At 38.9% G+C, this 20949-nt stretch overlaps 1 protein-coding gene across 5 annotated transcripts in view; it reads left to right on the top strand.

Annotated features, from left to right (window-relative positions):
• Positions 1–20949, top strand: part of SIK3 (SIK family kinase 3) — a 245049-nt gene that overhangs the window by 113126 nt on the left and 110974 nt on the right. For all 5 annotated transcript variants that reach the window (XM_035009003.1, XM_035009004.1, XM_035009008.1 and 2 more), the window contains exon 2: positions 18494–18610. In XM_035009003.1, coding sequence (XP_034864894.1) covers positions 18494–18610 — 117 coding nt within the window. The remainder of the gene's footprint in view (positions 1–18493; positions 18611–20949) is intronic.

The raw sequence follows: 20949 nt of genomic DNA, 5'->3' as shown, positions 1-20949 counted from the left end.
GCATAAAGTTGGTGTATTCAGAAAAGGATGACTAGCATAAAGTGAATTAGATAGCACTCCGTGCATTTCTTGCAATTTTCTAAATATAATCAGGATCAAAAAAGGTAGTTAAAAATAATAAGTGTGATTCTATTTACATTATTTAAAAACAGACATACCTAAATAATACGTTGTTTGGTGATATATATATATGGGGAAATTATAAAGAGAAGCAAAAGAATGATAACATAAGTTTTAGGATAGTGGTTATTCTGGGGTAGGGGTGGAATGGAAGAGCCCATAAAGCACCAAGGTTTGTATATGACCTATTTTGCCACAAAAATTTCTGTGTGTTGTTGAAAGGAACCTGCAGGGATTCTTTTTCTAAGGACGGAATTTTGGTAATGCAAACACTAGTTCTTAATCTCTTCCTAGGTGTTCTTGCATATAAAATCCTCCAGTAAACACATGAATTTATTTTTCATGGTTTATGTCAACCTTGCTAACTAACTAGGGAGGGTGCCTAGGAAGCAGATGAAACAAGGAGGATTTATCCACAAGTTCAGGTTCGGTTGTTGTAGCCTAAGAATGAGAAACTAGGCCTCTTATCCTAACCTGTCTGAAAATCAGCTTACTGTTGTTAAAAACAAAAGACTGTTTCCCAGTTTATTTTTTTGGTCAGCAGCAAAGGCACTCTTTTGTCTCTACCCCTAGCCGGAGTCTGCTCTTTGTTAAAAATCTCCATGCATTGACATCTCTTCCTTTTCTGAAGGAATGTGAAACCCAATAATTATACACAGACCTGACCTACTTTGGAGAAACCAGAGGACAAAGAAATCTTAGTTTTCTTTGTCCTTTTTTGGTTAAAAAGCAGAGATTTTGGGAGATGAGGGCCAGAACTTCTTATATCTATACTTCTTTGAAGGGTCTAACATAGTTTGTCCCTGTCCTGTATATTAGAAGTTTCCCCTAATGTACATTGCTGGTAGGCTCATAGACGTGATGCTCTTGAATTCTTTGCATGCCTGCTGATCTGGGAATGTTTGGCCATTTCCCAAGGACACAGTGGCTGAAAGAATCTATTGATTTGTTTTTATTTTTAGTTGTCTTATTTTATAGATTTGATTTTGTAAACACCTCAGTCCTTTTTTTTTTTTTTTTTTTTAAAGGAAGTGGTTGGGATCTAAACATACACATTTACATGAATGCATGAGTGAATTGAAATAATAGTTTGGACTATGCATTCCCATTTAGTTATCATTGTGGTTGCCTAATTAACTGTTATTCTACTTCTTAGTTGCTTTATTTGTTGTTATTATGCTAAGTTGGTAGATTGTGTTTATTCCAATTTTTATTATTTGCTTTATCAATTGATTTTTTTTTAATAATAAAAACTAAGTTCCCTTTAAACCACAAGCAAAAATCTTTTTGGTCTGGTTCATTAACAGTTGCTAAAATCACAACTGGGTTCTGGGTCCTTCTAGGTTCTATATCGGGTGCTTGAGGCTTATTAAACCCATTGTTTTGTTTACTAATTATCAGCCTTAACAGAGTAAGGTGAATGTGAATATCTGGAATATCAAGAACTAGGAGACAAGACAGTGTGCATAAGGATAGACAAATAGATCAGTGGAGTAGATCCAATAGTCTAGAAATATCCCTTACTTGTATGATCATTTGACTTTTGACTAGGGTGCCAACGACAATTAAAAGGAGAAAGAATAGTTTTTTCAAGAAATGGTTCTGGGACAGCTGGGTATCCACATGCAAAGTGAAGTTGGACCCCTGCTTTGCAAAACCATACACAGAAGTTAACTCAAAATGGATCATAGATATAAACATAAGGGCTAAAACTATAAAACTCTTAGAAGAAAACATAGGAGCAAATCTTTGTGATCTGTGAGCAGTAGTTTTTTTAGGTATGACACCAAAAACACAAGGGACAATGAAAAATAGATAAATTGGATTACATTAAAATAAACGTTTGTGTCGCAAACAATGCAATGAAAGAAGTGAAAGGCAACCCACAGAATGGGAGAAAATATTTGCGAATCATGTATCTGTGAGGTTTGTATTCAGAATATATAAAGAACTCTTACAATTCAGTAATAAAAAGACAGCCTAATTTAAAAGATGAACAAAGAAGGCATATAGCAGGCCAACAAACATGAGAAGAGTGCTCAACATTGTTAGTCGTTAGGAAAATGAAAATCAAAACCACAATGAGATACTCATTAGGATGGCTATAATAAATATTATGGCCAATAACACTGGTATTGGTGAAGATGTAGAGATGGTAGAACCTTCTCTTGCATTGCTGGTGGGAATGTAAAATGACGTAGCCACTTTCCCATTTCCTTAAAATTTCCAAAAACACTATATATGGCGTTACCATATGACCCAGGATTGCTCATCCTATGTTTAAATCCAAATGAAAACACCTCCACACAAAAATTTTACATGAATGTTCATAGCAACAATATTCATCATAGTGAAAACGTGGAAACACCCAGAAAACCATCAACTGGATCATTAAAATGTGGTCTGTCCACACAATGGAGTGTTATTTGGCAATAGAAAGTAATGAAATACTGGCCCTTGCTACAGCATGGATGCCCCTTTTAAAAACATTATGGTAAGTGAAAAGACCACATATTATAGTACTCCATTTATATGAAATGCTCGGTATAGGCAAATTTATGGAGACAGAAAGTAGGTTAGTGGTTGCTTGGGCTGGTGAGGAGTGGGGGGGATGAGTAGCGGCAGTCTTTGGATATGAGATTTCTTTTAGGGGGACAAAATGTTCAAAATTAGATTGTTGTGATGGTTGCACTACCCTGTGAATATACTAAAAAACATTGAATCGTACTCTTTAAATGGGTGACTAGTATATTATGTGAATAATATCTCAATACAGCTGTTTTCTAAAAACTAAAATGCAGGAAAGCAGGGAAACTGCTAGGGGAAAAATACCAATGTGATTATTTGTCTTGTTAATGTCTTGTTAATGAATTGCTTGTACTTACTCTGAGTATTTGTAAATTTTTTTAAAAAGTCTAGTTTTGGAAAGAATTTTAAATATCTTTTAGTAAAAGACCTATAGACTAAAACTTTAAACATATTTAAAAGAATAAGAGCCAAATATTTAGGGGAGAAGGGAGATGGATATAGTTTTACCAGAAAACTTAGGCTAACTCTAGCTACTACAGTTCACTTAGTGTTTGCTTTCTGGCAGGAAAAGCAACCAAAACTGATGATGAGTTCTTTAACTTACATTATTAAGCAAAAGGAAGCAATCCAAGTGAGAAAATGTATTTCCCAGCCCTGCACAGCACTGCACTGTAAAGCAGAATTTGCCCACGACTTGCTATCAGGTTCACAAAACTATGTTAAAAAAAAAAAAAAAGAAAGAAAGAAGAAAGAAAAACAAACAAAAAAGGGTGCTTCAGTAGTAAACTTAAAAAAAATATATTCCAAAATATCCTTCATATGGAAATTTGTTTGACCCTGGATATATGTCTAGTGTAAAATTTAGTTTATTGAGCTTTCCGGTTATGGGAATGGAGGAAAGAAGAGAAAACTGATTTTGGTCTGGTGTCTCTGGCATTAAATTGAAGTTATCTAGCATAATAATTAGAGACTGAACTTCAGTGTAATGCCAGAAGAGCAGAGTATTTTGTTGTGATGTGTGAAATGAGATGCATATGGTTGTTTTAAAAATGTAATAAACTTTTTTAGAATAGTTTTAGATTTACAGAAAAGTTGCCAATACAGTAGAGTTTACAAATACCCCACACCGTTTCCCCCATTATTCATTCATACCTTACATTAGTGTAGTACGTTTGTCATACTTAATGAACCTCTGTTCCTACATCATTATTATTATTATTATCATTTTTAAAAGATTTTGTTTATTTATTTGACAGAGAGAGAGCACAAGCAGGGGGAGCAGGAGAGGGAGAAGCAGACTCTCCACCGAGCAGGGAGCCCAACATGGGGCTCAATCCCTGGACCCTGGGGTCATGACCCGAGCCGAAGGCAGACGCTTAACCGACTGAGCCACCCAGGCGCCCCCTACATTATTATTAACTAAAGTCTAAAGTTTGTTCAGATTTCCTTAGTTTTTACCTAATGTCTTTTTCTTCTGTGTCAGGATCCAGACTAGGATACAACATTAGATTTAGTCATTATATCTCTAGGCTCCTCTTGGCTGTGATAGTTTTCTCATACTGCCCTTGTTTTTGATGACCTTGACAGTTTTGAGGAGTACTGGTCAGGTATTTTGTAGAATGCCCCTCGATTGGAAATTGTCTGATGTCTTTGTTGTGGTTAGACGTGGGTTATGGGTTTTAGGGAGGAAGATCACAAAGAGAAAGTGCCCTTCTCATCACATCCTATCAAGGGTAGATGCTATCAGTATGATTATCACTGCTGATAATGAACTTGATCACCTGGCTGAGGTGTGTCTCTCAGGTTTCTCCACACTGTAAAGTTACTCTTTCTCCCCCTTTCCATATTGTCCTCTTTGGAAGGAAGTCATTATATACACATACTTTTTGTACCATCTTTGCAGGTGACAAAAGTAACTGTTTTGAAAACTAATGAGTCTGACATACTTACCTTTTCCAGTGAAGATTTTACCTATGTTTTCACAGAAATGGTTTGCCGGAATACCTATAAGTAGGGCCAGAGCTTTTCTCAGGAAAGAGCTTTAGTTCTGTTCATATGCTTGAAGTCTTTTTTTTTTTTTTTTTAAAGATTTTATTTATTTATTTGACAGAGAGACAGCGAGAGAGGGAGCACAAATGGGGAGAGGCAGAGGGAGAAGCAGACTTCCTGCTGAGCAGGGAGTCCGATTCAGGGCTCGATCCCAGGACCTTGGGATCATGACCTGAGCCGAAGGCAGACTCTTAACGACTGAGCCACCTAGGCACCCCGCTTGAATTCTTTATGGAACGGCTAAATTTATATGCCATATATTATGAAAGAGATTTCCCTGGCCTGGAATTTCTTAGAGATGAGAGTTACCTACAACATAAAGAACCATGAGGTACTAGTTTTCCATTGTTGTGTAACTAAAACTTAACAGCTTAAAAGAGCACACATTTATTATCTCACAGTTGTGGATCAGCAGGTCTGGCACGGCTTAGCCTAGTCCTCCACTCAGGGTCTCATACAGTTGCAGTCAAGGTACTGGGTAGATTATGTTCTCATCTAGAGGCTCAGGTGGGAAAGAACTCACTTCCAAGATTCTTCAGGCTATTGGTAGAATTGATTCCTTGTGACTTTATGATTACCTTTTTGCTGGCTGTTGGCTGGAGGACACCCTCAGGTTATAAAGATGTTGCCGATAGGGCGCCAGGGTGGCTCAGTTGGTCAAGAGTCTGCCTTTGGCTCAGGTCATGATCCCAGGGTCCTGGGATAGAGCCCCTCAGGGAGCCCGCTTCTCCCTCACACCCTGCCACCCCCCCTGCTCCTGCTCCTTCTCTCTCTCCCTCTCTTTCTCTCTCTCTTTCTCTCTCTCTCTCGGACTCTCTCTCAAACAAATCTTTAAAAAAAAAAGATGTTACCTATAGTTCTTTGAGATCACCCACAGTTGCTTTTCCTATGGGCTTCTCAAACATCGCCTCTTACTTCCTCCAGATCTCCAAGTCCAGCAGGAGGTGAGGGAAGAGATTACAGAAAGGTGTGAATATGTATATATATCATTGTGTGTGTGGAATCATTGGAAGTTGGCCACCATAATGTCTCTCTGTTACATATTGTATGACTTCTGTAGAGAATATTTAATTTTGAGTAAGACTCTATCCAGTGAGTCTTTTTTGATGACAGTTGGTCAGAGTACCTCTTAAATATCAGTTTGACCTGGTAGAGCTGGTTGCAGTGAAAAGAATAAACCTTATAATTACTGGCATTATGGTAAGTGGAGGAAGGTTGAGGTGTTCGTGAAGCATAACCACAGAAGATGAAGAAAGCAGTTGGGGGAGAGGTGAGGTGCTATAATATATTTTCCCTGTTTCAGACTTCTGCTGACTTCTGATGTTGTCTGTCATTAATTCCTTTATGAGCCAGTTTTCTGTGTTTATTTTTAAGAACTCATTATCATACCATAAAATGTATTTTTCAGAGGCAGTAAAACATAGTGTAGTTAAGGGCTCAGGGTCTGGAGCTCCACTGCCTAGGTTCAAATCCTGCCTCCACTGGCTAGTACTGTTTTACCTAGGCAGATTACTTCATTGGTGTGTGTATCAGTGTTTCATGGAAATAATTGCAGTTCTTACTTCGTAGGGTGGTGGAGGATGATGCCTATAATTATTGTTCATTTTTTCCAGTGCGATAATGCTTCTTCCATGGTTATGTTTTTAAAAAAAGAATGTGAGGGGCGCCTGGGTGGCTCAGTTGGTTGAGCGTCTGCCTTCGGCTCGGGTCGTGGTCCTGGGGTCCTGGGATCAAGCCCCGCGTCGGGCTCCTCGCTCAGTGGGGAGTCTGCTTCTCCCTCTGCCTCTGCCTGCCACTCCCCTTGCTTGTGCTCTCTCTCTCTCTCTCTGTGTCAAATAAATAGATAAAACCTTTAAAAAAAAATTAAAAAAATGTGAATCATTTTAGAGGTACATATTGAAATATTTTCAGATGAAATATTGTGATTGGGATTTTGGATGAAATTGGTGGAGGTATAGATGAAGCAGAATTGGTGATGAATTAATAATTGTTGAAGCTGATTGATGTTTAATGATGTTACTCTGTCTACTTTTGTGTATATTTGAAGTGTTTTATAATAGAAAGTAATAAAATACCATGGCACACATTAAGTGCTCAGTATATTTTAGCTATTCTTACTACATTTATGTTTAATATATTGGAATTAACTTGTCTAAAACACAAAGAAAAACTAAAACAAACTAGACACTTCAGTTTTTTCATTTCTAAGACTTTTGCTGTAGGTGGAAACTTTATCAAATTTGGGGAACATAGCCAAGATCTTAGACTTGGATTTTTGGTTTCAGTGTTAGTGTCTTCCTAGTTAAGTTGTATCTTATGGGTTAATTAGTTTGGCTTATTTGTGGCTGGTATTACATTCCATTTAATTTAGTCTACTGTGGTTTCTTAAGTGGGATGGAAATTAATATCAATATAATTGATTATTTAGTGTTATTAGTGTCAGTGGTAGGAGACATTGACTTTACCAATAGTAAAAATATTAGCAGCAAATGCCAAGGTTTTCCTAGGTAAACAGCAGTGTTACATTTTAGTTTAATGTAATTGCTGCTTAATTTAAGTGAGAAGGTTAATACTTAGGAGCGAATTCCCTGAGGTTATCTTGGCTGTGGTAAATGCAGCTTTTTTGCTTAGCATATGGTCCTACATTATAAAGCACTATAAAAGTTAGGTGGCTTGAATATTTTAATTGTTCAAGATTGAGAGTTATCTAACTGGTGATTCTGTTTTATTTTATGTGAACAAAACTTAGAACTTAAAAAAAGTTAACAGAAGCAAAACCAAAATCAGAGTTCTCATTAAGAATTGGCACAGTGAGAAGCTTTGTCTTGATAACCCTGCTTTCAAGTACATAAAGGCACACATTTATGTAATAGATCGGAATGTTGAGGACTACAGAGTTGGTGACTTGCCCAGGGTTTGCCACAAACATATTTTAGTGATAGAATTGGGAATGGAGCTCAAGATCCCAGCTCTCTTGGTCCAGTGCTCTTTGGCCGTCCCAGTGATTTCCAAATTGTTCTCCAGAGCCTGAGGGCTCTAAAAAGTTTTGTCTGTTTCTAAACCTTTTACCCCAGAGTAGCTCGCTCCTTCCTTCCTTCCTTCCTTCCTTCCTTCCCTCCCTCCCCTTTTTCTTTCTTTCTTTCTTTCTTTCTTTCTTTCTTTCTTTCTTTCTTTCTTTCTTTCTTTCTTTCTTTCTTTCTTTTCTTCCTTCCTTCCTTCCTTCCTTCCTTCCTTCCTTCCTTCTCTTTTCTTTATTTTTTTTCTTTTCTTTCTTTCTTTCTTTCTTTCTTTCTTCTTTCTCTTTCTTTCTTTCTTTCTTTCTTTCTTTCTTTCTTTCTTTCTTTCTTTCTTTCTTTCTTTCTTTCTTTCTCTTTCTTTTCATATTACGGTTTCTATTCTATTAGCAAGATTTTGTTCAGAAGGGAAAAGATCCTGCTACTGTGTATGTTAGTTTTGATGTCTTTCCTACCCTGAGCGCTTTATTCTGTGCCATCTTCTACTCAGAAAAGTACATTTTATTTATTGGCGGGGTTTTGTTTGACTTTGTTTCAAAGGATGTCATTGTGTTCTCTATAGAAATCTGTGACCCAAAGACCTCAGGAAAATTCAAAAGGACTTTTAAACATGGAGGGATAATTATTTTTAGTATGAAGTTATTATCAATGAATGTTTTATTTCCTTGCAGTTCTCTACATTCTCTCATCTCATCAGTCTTATTCCTTGTGATTTTCTGGATAGTGTTTCTCATGATCTGTTGTTTTTTAAGAAGATATTTATGCAAATATGTCTATTTTAAATGAACCTATTTCTGATGTCAGGAGATTTTTTTGGGGTCTCTTTGGCAGTGAGTTATGGGTCATATCAATTTGCTTAAAAACAATCTTGTCAAGATCAGAAGAGGGCCCAAAAGACAGTGTAATGGGTTGGTTTTTGCTTAAATTGTGGATACTTTTAATGGTTAAAAAAGCCCCTCACTGTTATTAACTGTACTCAACATTTTAGTTAGTCAGTGCACAATTATGATAACTTAAAATCCTTGATGATACTTTAGAAGCTCTTCAAAATTCTAGACTTGTACTGTAACGTTGGTTTAGGACTGTCATAGAAGGTCAGGATTTAGGATGCATGTAATCCTGCTAAGGGAAAGGACAAACAAGCTTACTAAATGTTAAGTCTGTTATATTAAGTACATACTTCATGTAGTTGTGTTTTTACATTAAATGTGGTATAAAACTGGTAACATATATAGGATATATATAACAATAATACATATGATAATGAATTACATTTCAATAGGACAGTTTTTCATATTTTTTTATGGCAGGGTTATCAATAGTCTTCTTCCTGCCTTTAGAATAAATATCAGAAATTTGAGAATTAATTAATGTTTACCCTTAGACTTTCCAGTGGAGTGATTTAAGTTACTTACACTTCACTATTCAGTCCATGAAACACAAACATTAATTATGGAAATATAAAATCTGTTTGATTTGAAAATGTGATGACCATTAACTATAAGGAACTCGTTGAGCCGGAATAAATGCAAAAAGCTATCACACAAAATATTCCCATTTTGGTGGAATCCCAGACGGGCATTTTTTGGCCAGCACTAATGGTGTGCAGCTGTGATTAAGAAAGCCCATCAGAGGGGCGCCTGGGTGGCTCAGTTGGTTAAGCGACTGCCTTCGGCTCAGGTCATGATCCTGGAGTCCTGGGATCGAGTCCCACATCGGGCTCCCTGCTCGGTGGGAAGTCTGCTTCTCCCTCTGACCCTCCCCCCTCTCATGCTCTCTGTCTCTCATTCTCTCTGTCTCAAATAAATAAATAAAATCTTAAATAAATAAATAAATAAATAAATAAATTTATAAAAAAAGAAAGCCCATCAGAAGGTACTTGGTGCAGTGCTCCTGACGGGCACAGGGAAGCTGGCTCTTTAATTCTGGGCTGCCACAGGGAAGACAGGCCGGCGTCATCAGCGTTCAGACTAGAAATCCTGGTTTGACACAGATGTACATGGTGACAGTTAGCTCGCCGTACTGGTATGTGAGCGTGCGTGACAAGTAAGTTGCAGAAATAGGGAGGATAAGATGCTCTCTGATAATGGAGATTGCTTCCAGTTTTCCGTTTGCTCTCATTACCAAAGAATTGGGAAATGTAAGAGATGAGGAATTTAGGGTGGTTTTTCAGCTGTTAATTGTGTTCCCTTGGTTCACTCAGCCTTTTGCTACTGCAGCCTATCTTATTAGGCCTTGGGGGCATATTAATATAATTTAAAGCACCTTAAAATATGAACCGTTGCTGACTTTGTTCACCAGGAACAACACTACTATTGTAAGGTTAGCAAGATGCTCAGTGTAATAAATCTCCATTGGGGAAGTATGAGAACGTTATGAGCGCCAGTTGAGTTCAGCTTTCTTTCCAGCTGGTGCTTTAAAAAGCTTTGAGTGTTCTAGGTGCTACATCGAAATGTGCTTAACAGTACACGGCTCCTTGACAAATGCCGTTCTTGGGAAGAGCACAGTCCTTCTGGGAGTGTGTGTTATTTTTACCTATGAGCTGGCACTCTAGGAAAGAGCACTTCATTAAGAAAATTCATCTTGAAATTCATTCAGCTTTCTGCCTCCTAACCTCACAGTTGAGGTCATTGCCAAGTTTCATCCACACGTCTAATCTTTCTTCTCTGGGACTCAAATGCCATCCTTCCTAGCTTCATTTTCCACCATAACTTTAAATTTTGCCTTGGACTAACTGCTGCTCCTTGTTTTTCTTTTATTTCGGAACATTGCTGTGACAATAACTATTTTTTCATAATACCCTTTTCTTAGATACTGTTCTTTGGTGGCCACTTTAAACCGTTGGAGCTTCCTTGTTAAACCACTGTTAATCCTTTTCTTCTCCATTTCTTGAATGCCTTCCCGCTCCGTCCCTCGGTGTTCAGAGCGTCTCTATTTGCCCTGCGTTCTTCAGTCCCGCTCCTTCTTTCCTGCTCTTTCCCTTCTGCCCTTTCTTTAAGGGCTTCGAGGTGTTCTTTTAAATAGGTCCCTAACCTTGGAATTCAGCCATCCGTCCAATTCTAAATCTCCCTCTTAAACTGGGAAGTCGTGGTCAAGCGGAAATAGATACTGAAAATGGATCAGGCACTGATATTTGTAAGTAATTCTTTATTGTTATGGTCAACTCTATCCTCTTCTCCACTCCTTCCCCCCCCCCCCTTTTAAAATATCTTCTTGTTCAGTTCATTTCAGTGGGAAACTTAAAGGCCAGGAGTTGATTTAATGTTATAGGAAGCATACAAAATGTTGTCGGCACTGTGTCAATGTTGAAATAACAGCAGCGGTAGTGATGGCGGTGTGGCGGAGAGTTGCCTGTTACGTTTGAGATACTCCTAGGACTTCTGCTTTCTGAGAGGGTAAATGTTAACCAGATGGGAATTGTTGGAACTGAGAAACCATTTTCTTTTTGTCTGAAAAATTTTCCTTCTCTGCTTTGAATTCCAAGTAATCACCAGAAAATTTCCATTGATTAATTATGTACAATATGACCATGTTCCACCTTAGGAATTCTTCCAAGAATAACGTATGGGTCATGGTCTATTTTCTCACTTCAGGAAGCTCACAATTCTCTATCCTCCAGACATTGTAAATACAAGAACAATTTCACTTTCACTGTTTAGTACAGCCAAAGCAGAGAAGTAGAGAAAAATAAGTCACCTAAAGTCCTGCTAGATATTGTGAACTATTTCCTTTGGGGTTCATTGAAAGCTGATTTACCCTTACTTTTGGTGGTCCTGTTGAGTCCTCCTGTCTGGAGTTGGCTGGAATCCTAACATCTCAGTCAATCCCTAGGCTTCATAGCTGCGTATTTTTCCAGAAACAGTTGTGATTGGTATGTAAAAGGGATAGAATAATCAGTTCTTCCCAAATATATGTCTTAGCTTTGTCCCTTAGAACTTGATTTGAGTATCAAGTTACCAACTCAGTGTGGAGTCCTCCCTGATTGGTTCCGGTGCAGGAGTCAGGATAGGGACAGGTTACCGACTCAAATGTGGAGTCCTCCCTGATTGGTTACCGACTCAAATGTGGAGTCCTCCCTGATTGGTTCCGGTGCAGGAGTCAGGATTTCCCAAGAATATGGCCAGCCTACGTCCTGACCACAGCCATGTGGCACATCATTAATCACAGCCATTTAATGCCTTGCAGGTTTAGCCTTATAGTCTAGCTTGTGTATCTTATGATGGTTTGAGGTTTCTTTAAACCTATATTCTCATGACAATTCTATTTTGCAGTTAATTTAAAAGAAAAACAGGTTTTGTTTTGTTTGTTTTGCAAAGGCATTCAGATTCCTTTTCTAGAAGCCATTCTCAACTGGGAATGAATTAAGTCCTACAGAAAACAATTTGAGTGACTATTTTTTCAGTTTTCCCAAAGATGTGCCATTCTAGACTATAGGGCAGAAGTTAGTTCATCACATATGATAATGCCTCAGGGTAGCACTCAGAGTTTGATCCAGGGAGCCCAAAGAGTCTCCAGAACTCTTTCAGTGAGTGTCTGAGGCCAACACTGTTTTCATAAATAAATAAACATTATTTTCATTTTCACTCTCATCCTTTCACAGTTACATAGGGAGATTTCGAGGGACTACGTGATGTGTGATATAATTTCTCTGATGGCTGACGAAATGTGTGATTGCCATTCTGGTGTTTTAAAATTTTCTGTTTTAACTTCTGATTTTAATTTTAATCCATTTCCTAAGTAAATATTGCTAGATATTACTCATGTAAACAAAACTTCTTTGAAGGTCTCAGTTTTTGAGAGAAGGAGTCCTGAGACCAAAAGGTTTGCAAACTGGGGCGCCTGGGTGGCTCAGTCATTAAGCATCTGCCTTCAGCTCAGGTCATGATTCCAGGGTCCTGGGATCAAGCCCCACATCGGGCTCCCTGTTCAGCGGGGAGCCTGCTTCTCCCTCTCCTACTCTGCCTGCTTGTGTTCCCTCTCTCACTGTCTCTCTCTGTCAAATAAATAAATAAAATCTTAAAAAAAAAAAAAGGTTTGCAAACTGCTATCTTACGAGTGTAAAACTTAATTCTCTCACAGAAGCCTGTCGAGAGCAGCCTCTAGCGAGCTGCACAAGGGCACTGCCTTAAGCCCATCAGTTGTTCAATAAACATTTTGTAATGGAATTAAATTGAGTTCTTGGAATGCAACTTTTGAGACCTAATTTAAGATTCTCTCCCAAGGCAGTGTTTGAGCACTGAGTGCACTGAAGCCTGCCAAGTTTCTTCGAGATCAGTAACTGGCAGTTCTCAACATTGAGTCCAGTATTTCAGAAGTCATTTTTGTGTAATACATGTTGTAGCCGGCAGCTTACTGGCATCATCTAAGATGTGGTCCACATATATCATTTAAAATTTTCAAGTAGTCATATTTACAAAAATAAAAAAAACTATTTGGGTTTTTTTTTTTTTCAGCATTATTGAGGTATAATTGACAAAATTGAAAGATATTTAAAGTGTACAACGTGTTGTTTTGTTATACATATACATTGTGTAGGACTCCCCCGATTGAGTTAATTAACATGTTCATCCTCACATATTTGGGGTTTTTTTGTTTGGTTGGTTGTTTTGTTTGTTTTTGGTGAGAACATTTAAATTCTATGCTCTTAGCAGATTTTAATTATACAATAGTGTTACCAACTATATCAACATGCTTTACATTAGATCCTCAGGCCTTATTCATCTTTTTAAAAATTTTTTTAAAAGATTTTATTTATTTGACAGAGAGAGACACAGCGAGAGAGGGAGCACAAGCAGGGGGAGTGGGAGAGGGAGAAGCAGGCTTCGCGTGGAGCAGGGAGCCTGATGCAGGGCTCGATCCCAGGACCCTGGGATCATGACCTGAGCCGAAGGCAGACGCTTAACGACTGAGCCACCCAGGCGCCCCCCCCCCCCATTCATCTTTTAACTGAAAAGTTTGTATCCTTTTACCAACCTGTCCCTATTTCTCCCACCCCCGCAGCCCTGGCACTCACTTTTCTACTTTGTTTCTATGAGTTTGACTTTTTTTTTTTAGATTCCACATATAAGTAATACCATGTGGTAATGTGGTTGTCTTTCTCTCTCGGACTTACTTCACTTGGCACAGGGCACACCAGGTTCATCCATCTCGTCACAATGACAGCACTTGGGGCACCTGGGTGGCTGAAAGAACCCACTTACTTCTGATGCATGAGGGGGAAGGGTGGGTTGTTTTGATCTTAATACCGAACCTTTCCTTGGCTCATTGGTTTTTATTCCGTCACCTTATCTTGCCTGTGAATGTGGTGTCAGGATATGCAGGTGACTTATTGCCTGTTGTGAAGAAGGCACTACTTTGTCAACTTCATTCCCTGTGAACATTACCGTGCTTGCAAAAATTAGAAGAGTTAAAGGAACTGTGGTTTAGAAGTGAGAACTAAAAGGGGGAAATAGCTATTTCCCCCCCCCCTTCTAGAATGAATAATAAAGAACTGTGACTTTAAATTTGGCACGATCTGAATTTAATTTTTTGTCACGCCACATGCCGATGAAAAAAGGGTTCATTGAATGGAAATATCTTGGGTAGAGAAATTCCTAGGGCTCTGGGCAAGCTGTAGCTTTTAAGCAACGTCTTGGATACAGTGCCATGTTTAATTAATATTAGTGTCAATTCATAACTCGTTTGAGTTCTATGTAGAACAAGAAACTTTAAGAAATATATGATCCCTTGGTAATGTATTAGAAATTTCCTTTTTTACTTGTTACGCTTTTCTTCATACTCAAGTACAAGGATGTGATTCATAGATTCTCAGCACCAAAATCTGGACACATTCTTTGAGATTTTATCTTCTGTTTACCTACCAACTTACCATTTGCTGTGGACGCATTTCATTTTTCAAGCAGCGGGTGTGTACTTTCAGCTAAAACCCTGATTGTATGGCCACCACTGTCTGTAGCAGTGAAAATTCACGATCATCGATCTCTTCGGGTAGTCTCAAAATATTCACATTTGCTTGCCAACTCCCTGCTCTCTGACGTCGTCATTTTTCTGTTTCACTGGTATTTTTCCATTTTCTAGAAAACCTCCACCTTCTAGTTTGCAGCTAAAATAGGAGCTGAAGCTTTCGGACGTTGTCTTTTCCGTTCAGGGGTCCTCTCAGGCACGTGGACCAAGTAACACGCGTGTCCTCCTCTCTGGCATTGGTACTTGGTCTCGGGGGGCAGGGGGCCCGGCTGGCCATGAAGAAGCAGAGCGCACTCTCCCTGGTGCAGCCCCGAGGATCAGGTCTTGCTGTGGGTTCCATCCTGTAGCTTGGTGTGACGCTCCCGAATGGAATGCATTTTTCCCCCAGCTTCATTCCTTCCATGTTCTTCCCACATCAGCTGGAAGCAACCAGTTGGTTCTGAATGCTGCCCACAAATTGTTAGCTATTTCGCTTGTTGGGCCCCTCAGCTTGCCCCTTGAGTAAGGAACTGATGTGTTTGAGATCCAGGATTACTTTGTTTAGTGAAGCGAATCTTATTTTTGTCAAGGAATGCCTAACGTTTAAGGCTTGATTCCAGAAAACAAACAAACAGATAACAGCAGTACCTGTAATTAATGCGTATGACATGCTTAGCACATGCCAGGCATTATATACTAGGCAGGTTGCATCCATTAGCTTAGTCAGTCCCCAGCAACCTTTAGAGCAGGTTCTGTTGTTGCCCGCATTTTTTAGATAAGGAGCCATAGCAAAATTAAATAGCTTGGTCAAGGTTATACATTAAAAGGGCAGTTCTAAGATTTTGAACCCAGGCAGCTTGACACCAGAGTCCTTCCTGTTGACGCCACGTTCAGCTGCTAGGCCAGGCTTTGCCCGTGTCTTGTTGAATCCTGAATCTCATTGAAGAGTAGACGGGATTTGATGTTTTAATCTACGGAAACCTCTCTGCATCCACCTTCGGAGAACAGGTTATACTTAATGCAATTTTCCCTGAAAAGATAAGAATACATTTCAGTATGTGGGGGGCTGTATTCCCTTTATGGGGAGGCACATATACTTGTTACGAAATGAAGAACTACATCCATGCTATATACCATTATCTCTATCAAATTAAAAATCGTTACGAAGTGCATATAAGTGGATATAAGATCTTGTAGCCAGCTTTGTTCTCATAGATGATTAGATTTGGTTTTCTCTTTACCTTTGTGAAAGTCGTATTACCTCAGAATGCAAATGAATTCAGAAGGGGTTCATGTGAATCAGGAGGCCCTATGACTCCCCCAGTTATGTATGACTCAGTCCTCTCTTGCGAGTGAAAAACTACAAAAATACGGTCAAATGCATTGAAGGCCCTCATTAACCACCTCCATCCTCTACCCCATTACTTTTTCTGTGCCGTCCATTGACAGGCATGGGCAGGATAGGGGATTTGAGGCCTGGTCCTTGCACACCGAAAATGATAATATTTTCTCGGTGGTAAACAAGTGAGGTTTCTTGAGGCTGGAGGTGATCCACTGCCACCTACCCATGGCCTTGGGTACCCCTGTAACCCACTTCTAGCCCACTAGTTGGGAAGCTCTGCGATGGGCATATAGCTGCAAGTTTCTAAGCTTGTTATGTATTTGAAAGCAATCTGTAAAGTATAATGTGCTATTCATGTGTAAGCTTTTATTAATAATTAATTACAATTAAGACCCAGATATTCGTTCTATAAAAGGACATTGTGTACTGCGATTTTTGTGTTTGGGGAGCTGTCCTTAGAGGACCAGGTACAGACACCAGACCATTTGCTGGAGTTAAGGTCCTGTATGTGATACGACACAGTAGTGAGGAGAAGTAGAAACGCTAATGGTCCGGGGTGAGATGCACTCAGATGCCCTACCACTGAGCTATAACCCTATATCCAGGGTGATACGGTACAAGACTTCTTATAGGAGATCGAACAGCTCGTGAAATTTGTTAATGATTCTGCTCTTTCTCCTCATAAAATTTCCTACCCTCTTCTCTGCTTATCCCAATTCTTTATCAAGTTCTGCTTTGTTTGTGAGGTCTTTCCCTATGTCTGCTTTTCCCCCCTGGTGAAGGTCATACTCCATTCTCTGTTCTACCATCATACCTTGTTTATAGCTTTGTTGATTGTGTTTCCAACGCTGTATAGTTGCCTGTTTCATGTATGTCTTTCCCTTACTAGACCGTGAGCTCCTTGAAGTTAAGGCTGTATCTGATTTAATCTTCATAGCTTGAGCTACATCCAGCTTCCTTTATCACATTCTGTCCTTTTGAACGCTCTTTGAATTGAGCTGAAATTTGTCTCCCTGGGCCTTTCTCCCATCAGTTTTCATTCTAATATCTGAAACAACTCCAAAGTTACATTTATGTTAGTTATTCTTACATTTGAATCATCTACCCTGTGTAGTTCCATATAGTCTTTATTGCTCTGGGCTGAACATTTATTTATTATTGAAATTTTGCTTCCTTGTTTTTTTTTTTTTTTTTCTTTTTCTCAGTAAGCTTCCTTTCCCTCTCTCAGTGTATAGAATCATAGAATTTTTGGAATTGGAAGGGGCTAGAATTTACCTTGGCTTGGTCCTTCATCAGACTAATATTCTTTGATATTTGTGTATCGACTGAGACGGAGATATAGTGATATTTTGGGGCAACACAGTATTTTGAGTATTTCACTAAGAATAGTGAAGAAGTTTACATTTGGTAGAGTAAAAAAAGTTCTTCATCTTTCACTCTGTTTTAAAACGTATGTGCTGCTGGATGTCTTAACAATGATGAGCAAAATAGATGTTTGATGCTGAAGCAGTATATATACAGTACAGAAAGATCTTCAGATTTTTGTAGCATTAACATTAAGAATTTGACTGTAAAGCCAACCAACTTGGGCTTCAGTCCTGGATCTGCCGCATACTAGCTGTAAATGGCTTAATCTTGGGTAAATTACTTAATCTCTGTGTGTCTCAGTTTCCCTATTTGGGAAATAAGGTTAATAAAATGTAGGGTATTGTGAGGTTTAAATGATGTAGTACTTGGAAAGCACGAAGAATTCTGCTTGGCACACAGCACATGTTTGGGGTATAGTGACTGCAGCGACCACCACCATATCATACCACTTCTGCTACCGAGTTATGCAAGCCCCTGGTGACGTGTAGGACGCACCTGTGGAATTTGTCGTCGAACCTTACTTATCATGTACTTGTGATATAAGCATTTTCTCTCTCTTTTTTTTTTTTTTAAAGATTTTATTTATTTATTTGAGAGAGAGAGAATGAGAGAGAGCGAGTACATGAGAGGGGGGAGGGTCAAAGGGAGAAGCAGACTCCCTGCCGAGCAGGGAGCCCGATGCGGGACTCGATCCCGGGACTCCAGGATCATGACCTGAGCCGAAGGCAGCCGCCCAACCAACTGAGCCACCCAGGCGCCCAAGCATTTTCTCTTAATAAGAGACCCGACATACCATTGTCTGCATCAAAGCCTGATTTGCCCAGACTGTGATCCCATCTGTGGAGTAATGAAGTATTTTGTTTGTCATAAGGTCTTACTGTCAGAGTAGTTTAAGAAATGGCAGAAAGACCCGTTAGCTTTTGGAATCTGTTCCTTTGAGACCAACTTGCTAGGAATCCATTTCCTGACTTTATAAAAAGAGTAAAATAATTTTATTCACTGATATTCTGTAAACAAAATGCTGGCAGCTTGTATTTTGTGGAATATAATGTTTTAAAGTGGTTTTAATTTTCCTTAGTGACCTGCTTTTAATCCTGCATCAGAGTAAATTTTCTTCCTCTGTTCTCAGGTTGCTATCAAGATCATAGACAAGACCCAGCTGGATGAAGAAAACTTGAAGAAGATTTTCCGGGAAGTTCAAATTATGAAAATGCTTTGCCATCCCCACATCATCAGGCTCTACCAGGTAGGTCCCTTGGTGGCACAGTGTGTGGTGACGGAGAGCCCAGAATAGTCACTTGTGTGTATAAAAGAAAAGGTGTCTGGGTGAACATCTGCAACTTTTCTTGGTTTCTGTGTTCACATGTTTATCCTACTGTTTTCCTGCCCTTTTATTTCCCACTCAGCACTTACGTTTTACCTGGCTACTTACTAGTAAGATCTACCTTACCCATGTAGGCCTTTTAAACTTGTTCTTTAAAACTTGGGTACCATTCTTTGTGAGGATTACACAAGAGGATTATTCAGAAGATGACAAGAACTTATTTATGTAGATCTGAATCCTAAAACAGAATGGGAAAGCCAAAGGAATGGAGAATTTGGGGGGATGAAAAGCTAGAGGTGAATATAACTATCTTTTTATAACATTCCTTAAATACTCATTTCTGTGATCCTGGTACGACTTATGATGGCGAAGGATATTTTAAGTATGGCTCCTTGTATTAGTCAGAACTCACCTCTTTTCTGGTAGGGCCCTAGACTTGGTTTCCTAAGGTAGCATTTGATAATTTTGATAACCACGAGATTGATTTGGTGGAATGGAAGAGATTTCCATTCTAGTTTTCTTACCTTCCCAAGAACCATGCATATTTCATGCCATCCTCAACAATGATTCCCTTACCTTACTGCAAAAGCAGTAAATCTAATGACTGGAATTTCAAGCCAGATAGAAAGAGAAGACCTTGCCTTAGCAGGCTGGTGGAAGAGGTATTTTGGGAGAGGTGGGGCTTTGGGGTGCTTCTCAGATTGCAGTGTGTTGGCAGCCGCAAGCTCTACCTCTGCCGAGGGCCAGCCCTGCTCACTGCTTTCTACCAGAGCAGCCGTCACCTACCTGTTCAGGAAGTGGCCACCCACCCGGTTCATTTGCTGCTGTACATGGTTGCCGGCCCAGACATGGCACCGTGTATAAGGGTGGAGGCACAATGGGCAGGCTTTCATAGTCTATTAATTTTATGGAAAAGAAAGCATGTTGTGATGTTAGTGTGTGTGGTTAAGGCCACAGCTCTAGGGCTTTTTTCTGGCATCAGCTGCTCACATCATGAAATGAGTTAGATCAGCAGGAGCAGACTTGCTGAAATGCATCAGACTGAATTCTGTTGAACCACACGTACGTTGTGCCCCAGAAGCAAACCTGTGAAAGCTTCCTGGTGTTGCCTGAAGACCGGTGTCTGCAAACTCGGAGGTGTTTGACCTCTGCTTCCTTCCTATCCTGATCGACTGAGTGAACTTCTTGACCTCACTTTTTAAAATAAATCATCTTTAAATAGTTGTAGGGCTTATGAGGCTGACTTTCCTCAAGAGGTTAACTTGTAGGTATTAACCTTATAACTGAATTATCCGAATTGATCTTTCTTACCCAAGATTTCATTAGCCAGTAAGAGTTCTCATACTTTCAGCCCTGGCTTTGAACAATGCCCTTCTTTTAAGGTTTAATTTTGCTCTCTGGCAGCTAGTATTGTTAATGGGGGATTCCAGGCTGCCAAGGTGAATGGCTGTCAAATTGTCTTTATAAATTGTATCCAGGTAGTTTTCAAGTCATTTGCCAAAACTTCAGTCTTGTCAGTTTATAGAGGGAGCCAAATATAGGTAACTGAATAGGAAAGTTTTTGAGCTACTGAAAAATTCAACAGTAAAAGAACATTTGCAGTCAATAAAAGTCTATACACCCAGGGGTACAAAGGAGATATACAATATGACATTTACTTTTTTCTTTTCTTTTTTTTTCTCAACACCTGCATATATTTAGAGCACTTACTTTTGTTGTTGTTGTTGTGTAAATCAACATACAGGAAGAGCCTGGCAGTGATGCATGTAACATACAGTGAGGTAATATCACCAATATATACAGTTCTTAAGAATTAAAGAGAAAAAAAGGATGATACAGTTATTAGATTGGAAAAGTAATGTATACTTGTATGACAGAATACCATGAAGCCATTCAAAAGATGTGTGATTATAACACGTAATGCTGTTATATGGTATCAATGTGTAAAGATGTCAAAGATCAAGTAACTGGGAAATAATTTAGCAAAATAATTGACTGAATTATGGTGAAAGTCTAAAACTCTCTTGCCCAATATGATAGCCACTGGCCACACATGGCTATTGAGCATTAAAATGTGACTAGAGTGAATGAGGAACTGAATTTTTAATTTTATTAATCTTCATTAATGTGAAAACTGAAGTAGTTTACAATTAAAAAAATTTTTAAGTAGTATTTTGGGTATACTGGGTAAATAAAATATTAGAGTTAATTTCATTTTATTTTTTTTACTTATTAATGTGGCGATTAGAAAAGTTAAGATT

This window comes from Mirounga leonina, unplaced genomic scaffold, assembly GCF_011800145.1.
Source record: "Mirounga leonina isolate KUSES-001 unplaced genomic scaffold, KU_Mleo_1.0 Mir_153, whole genome shotgun sequence".
Classification (NCBI taxonomy): Eukaryota; Metazoa; Chordata; class Mammalia; order Carnivora; family Phocidae; genus Mirounga; species Mirounga leonina.
The sequence above is the reverse complement of the archived record's forward strand: the minus strand, read 5'-3'. Positions and strand labels throughout refer to the sequence as shown.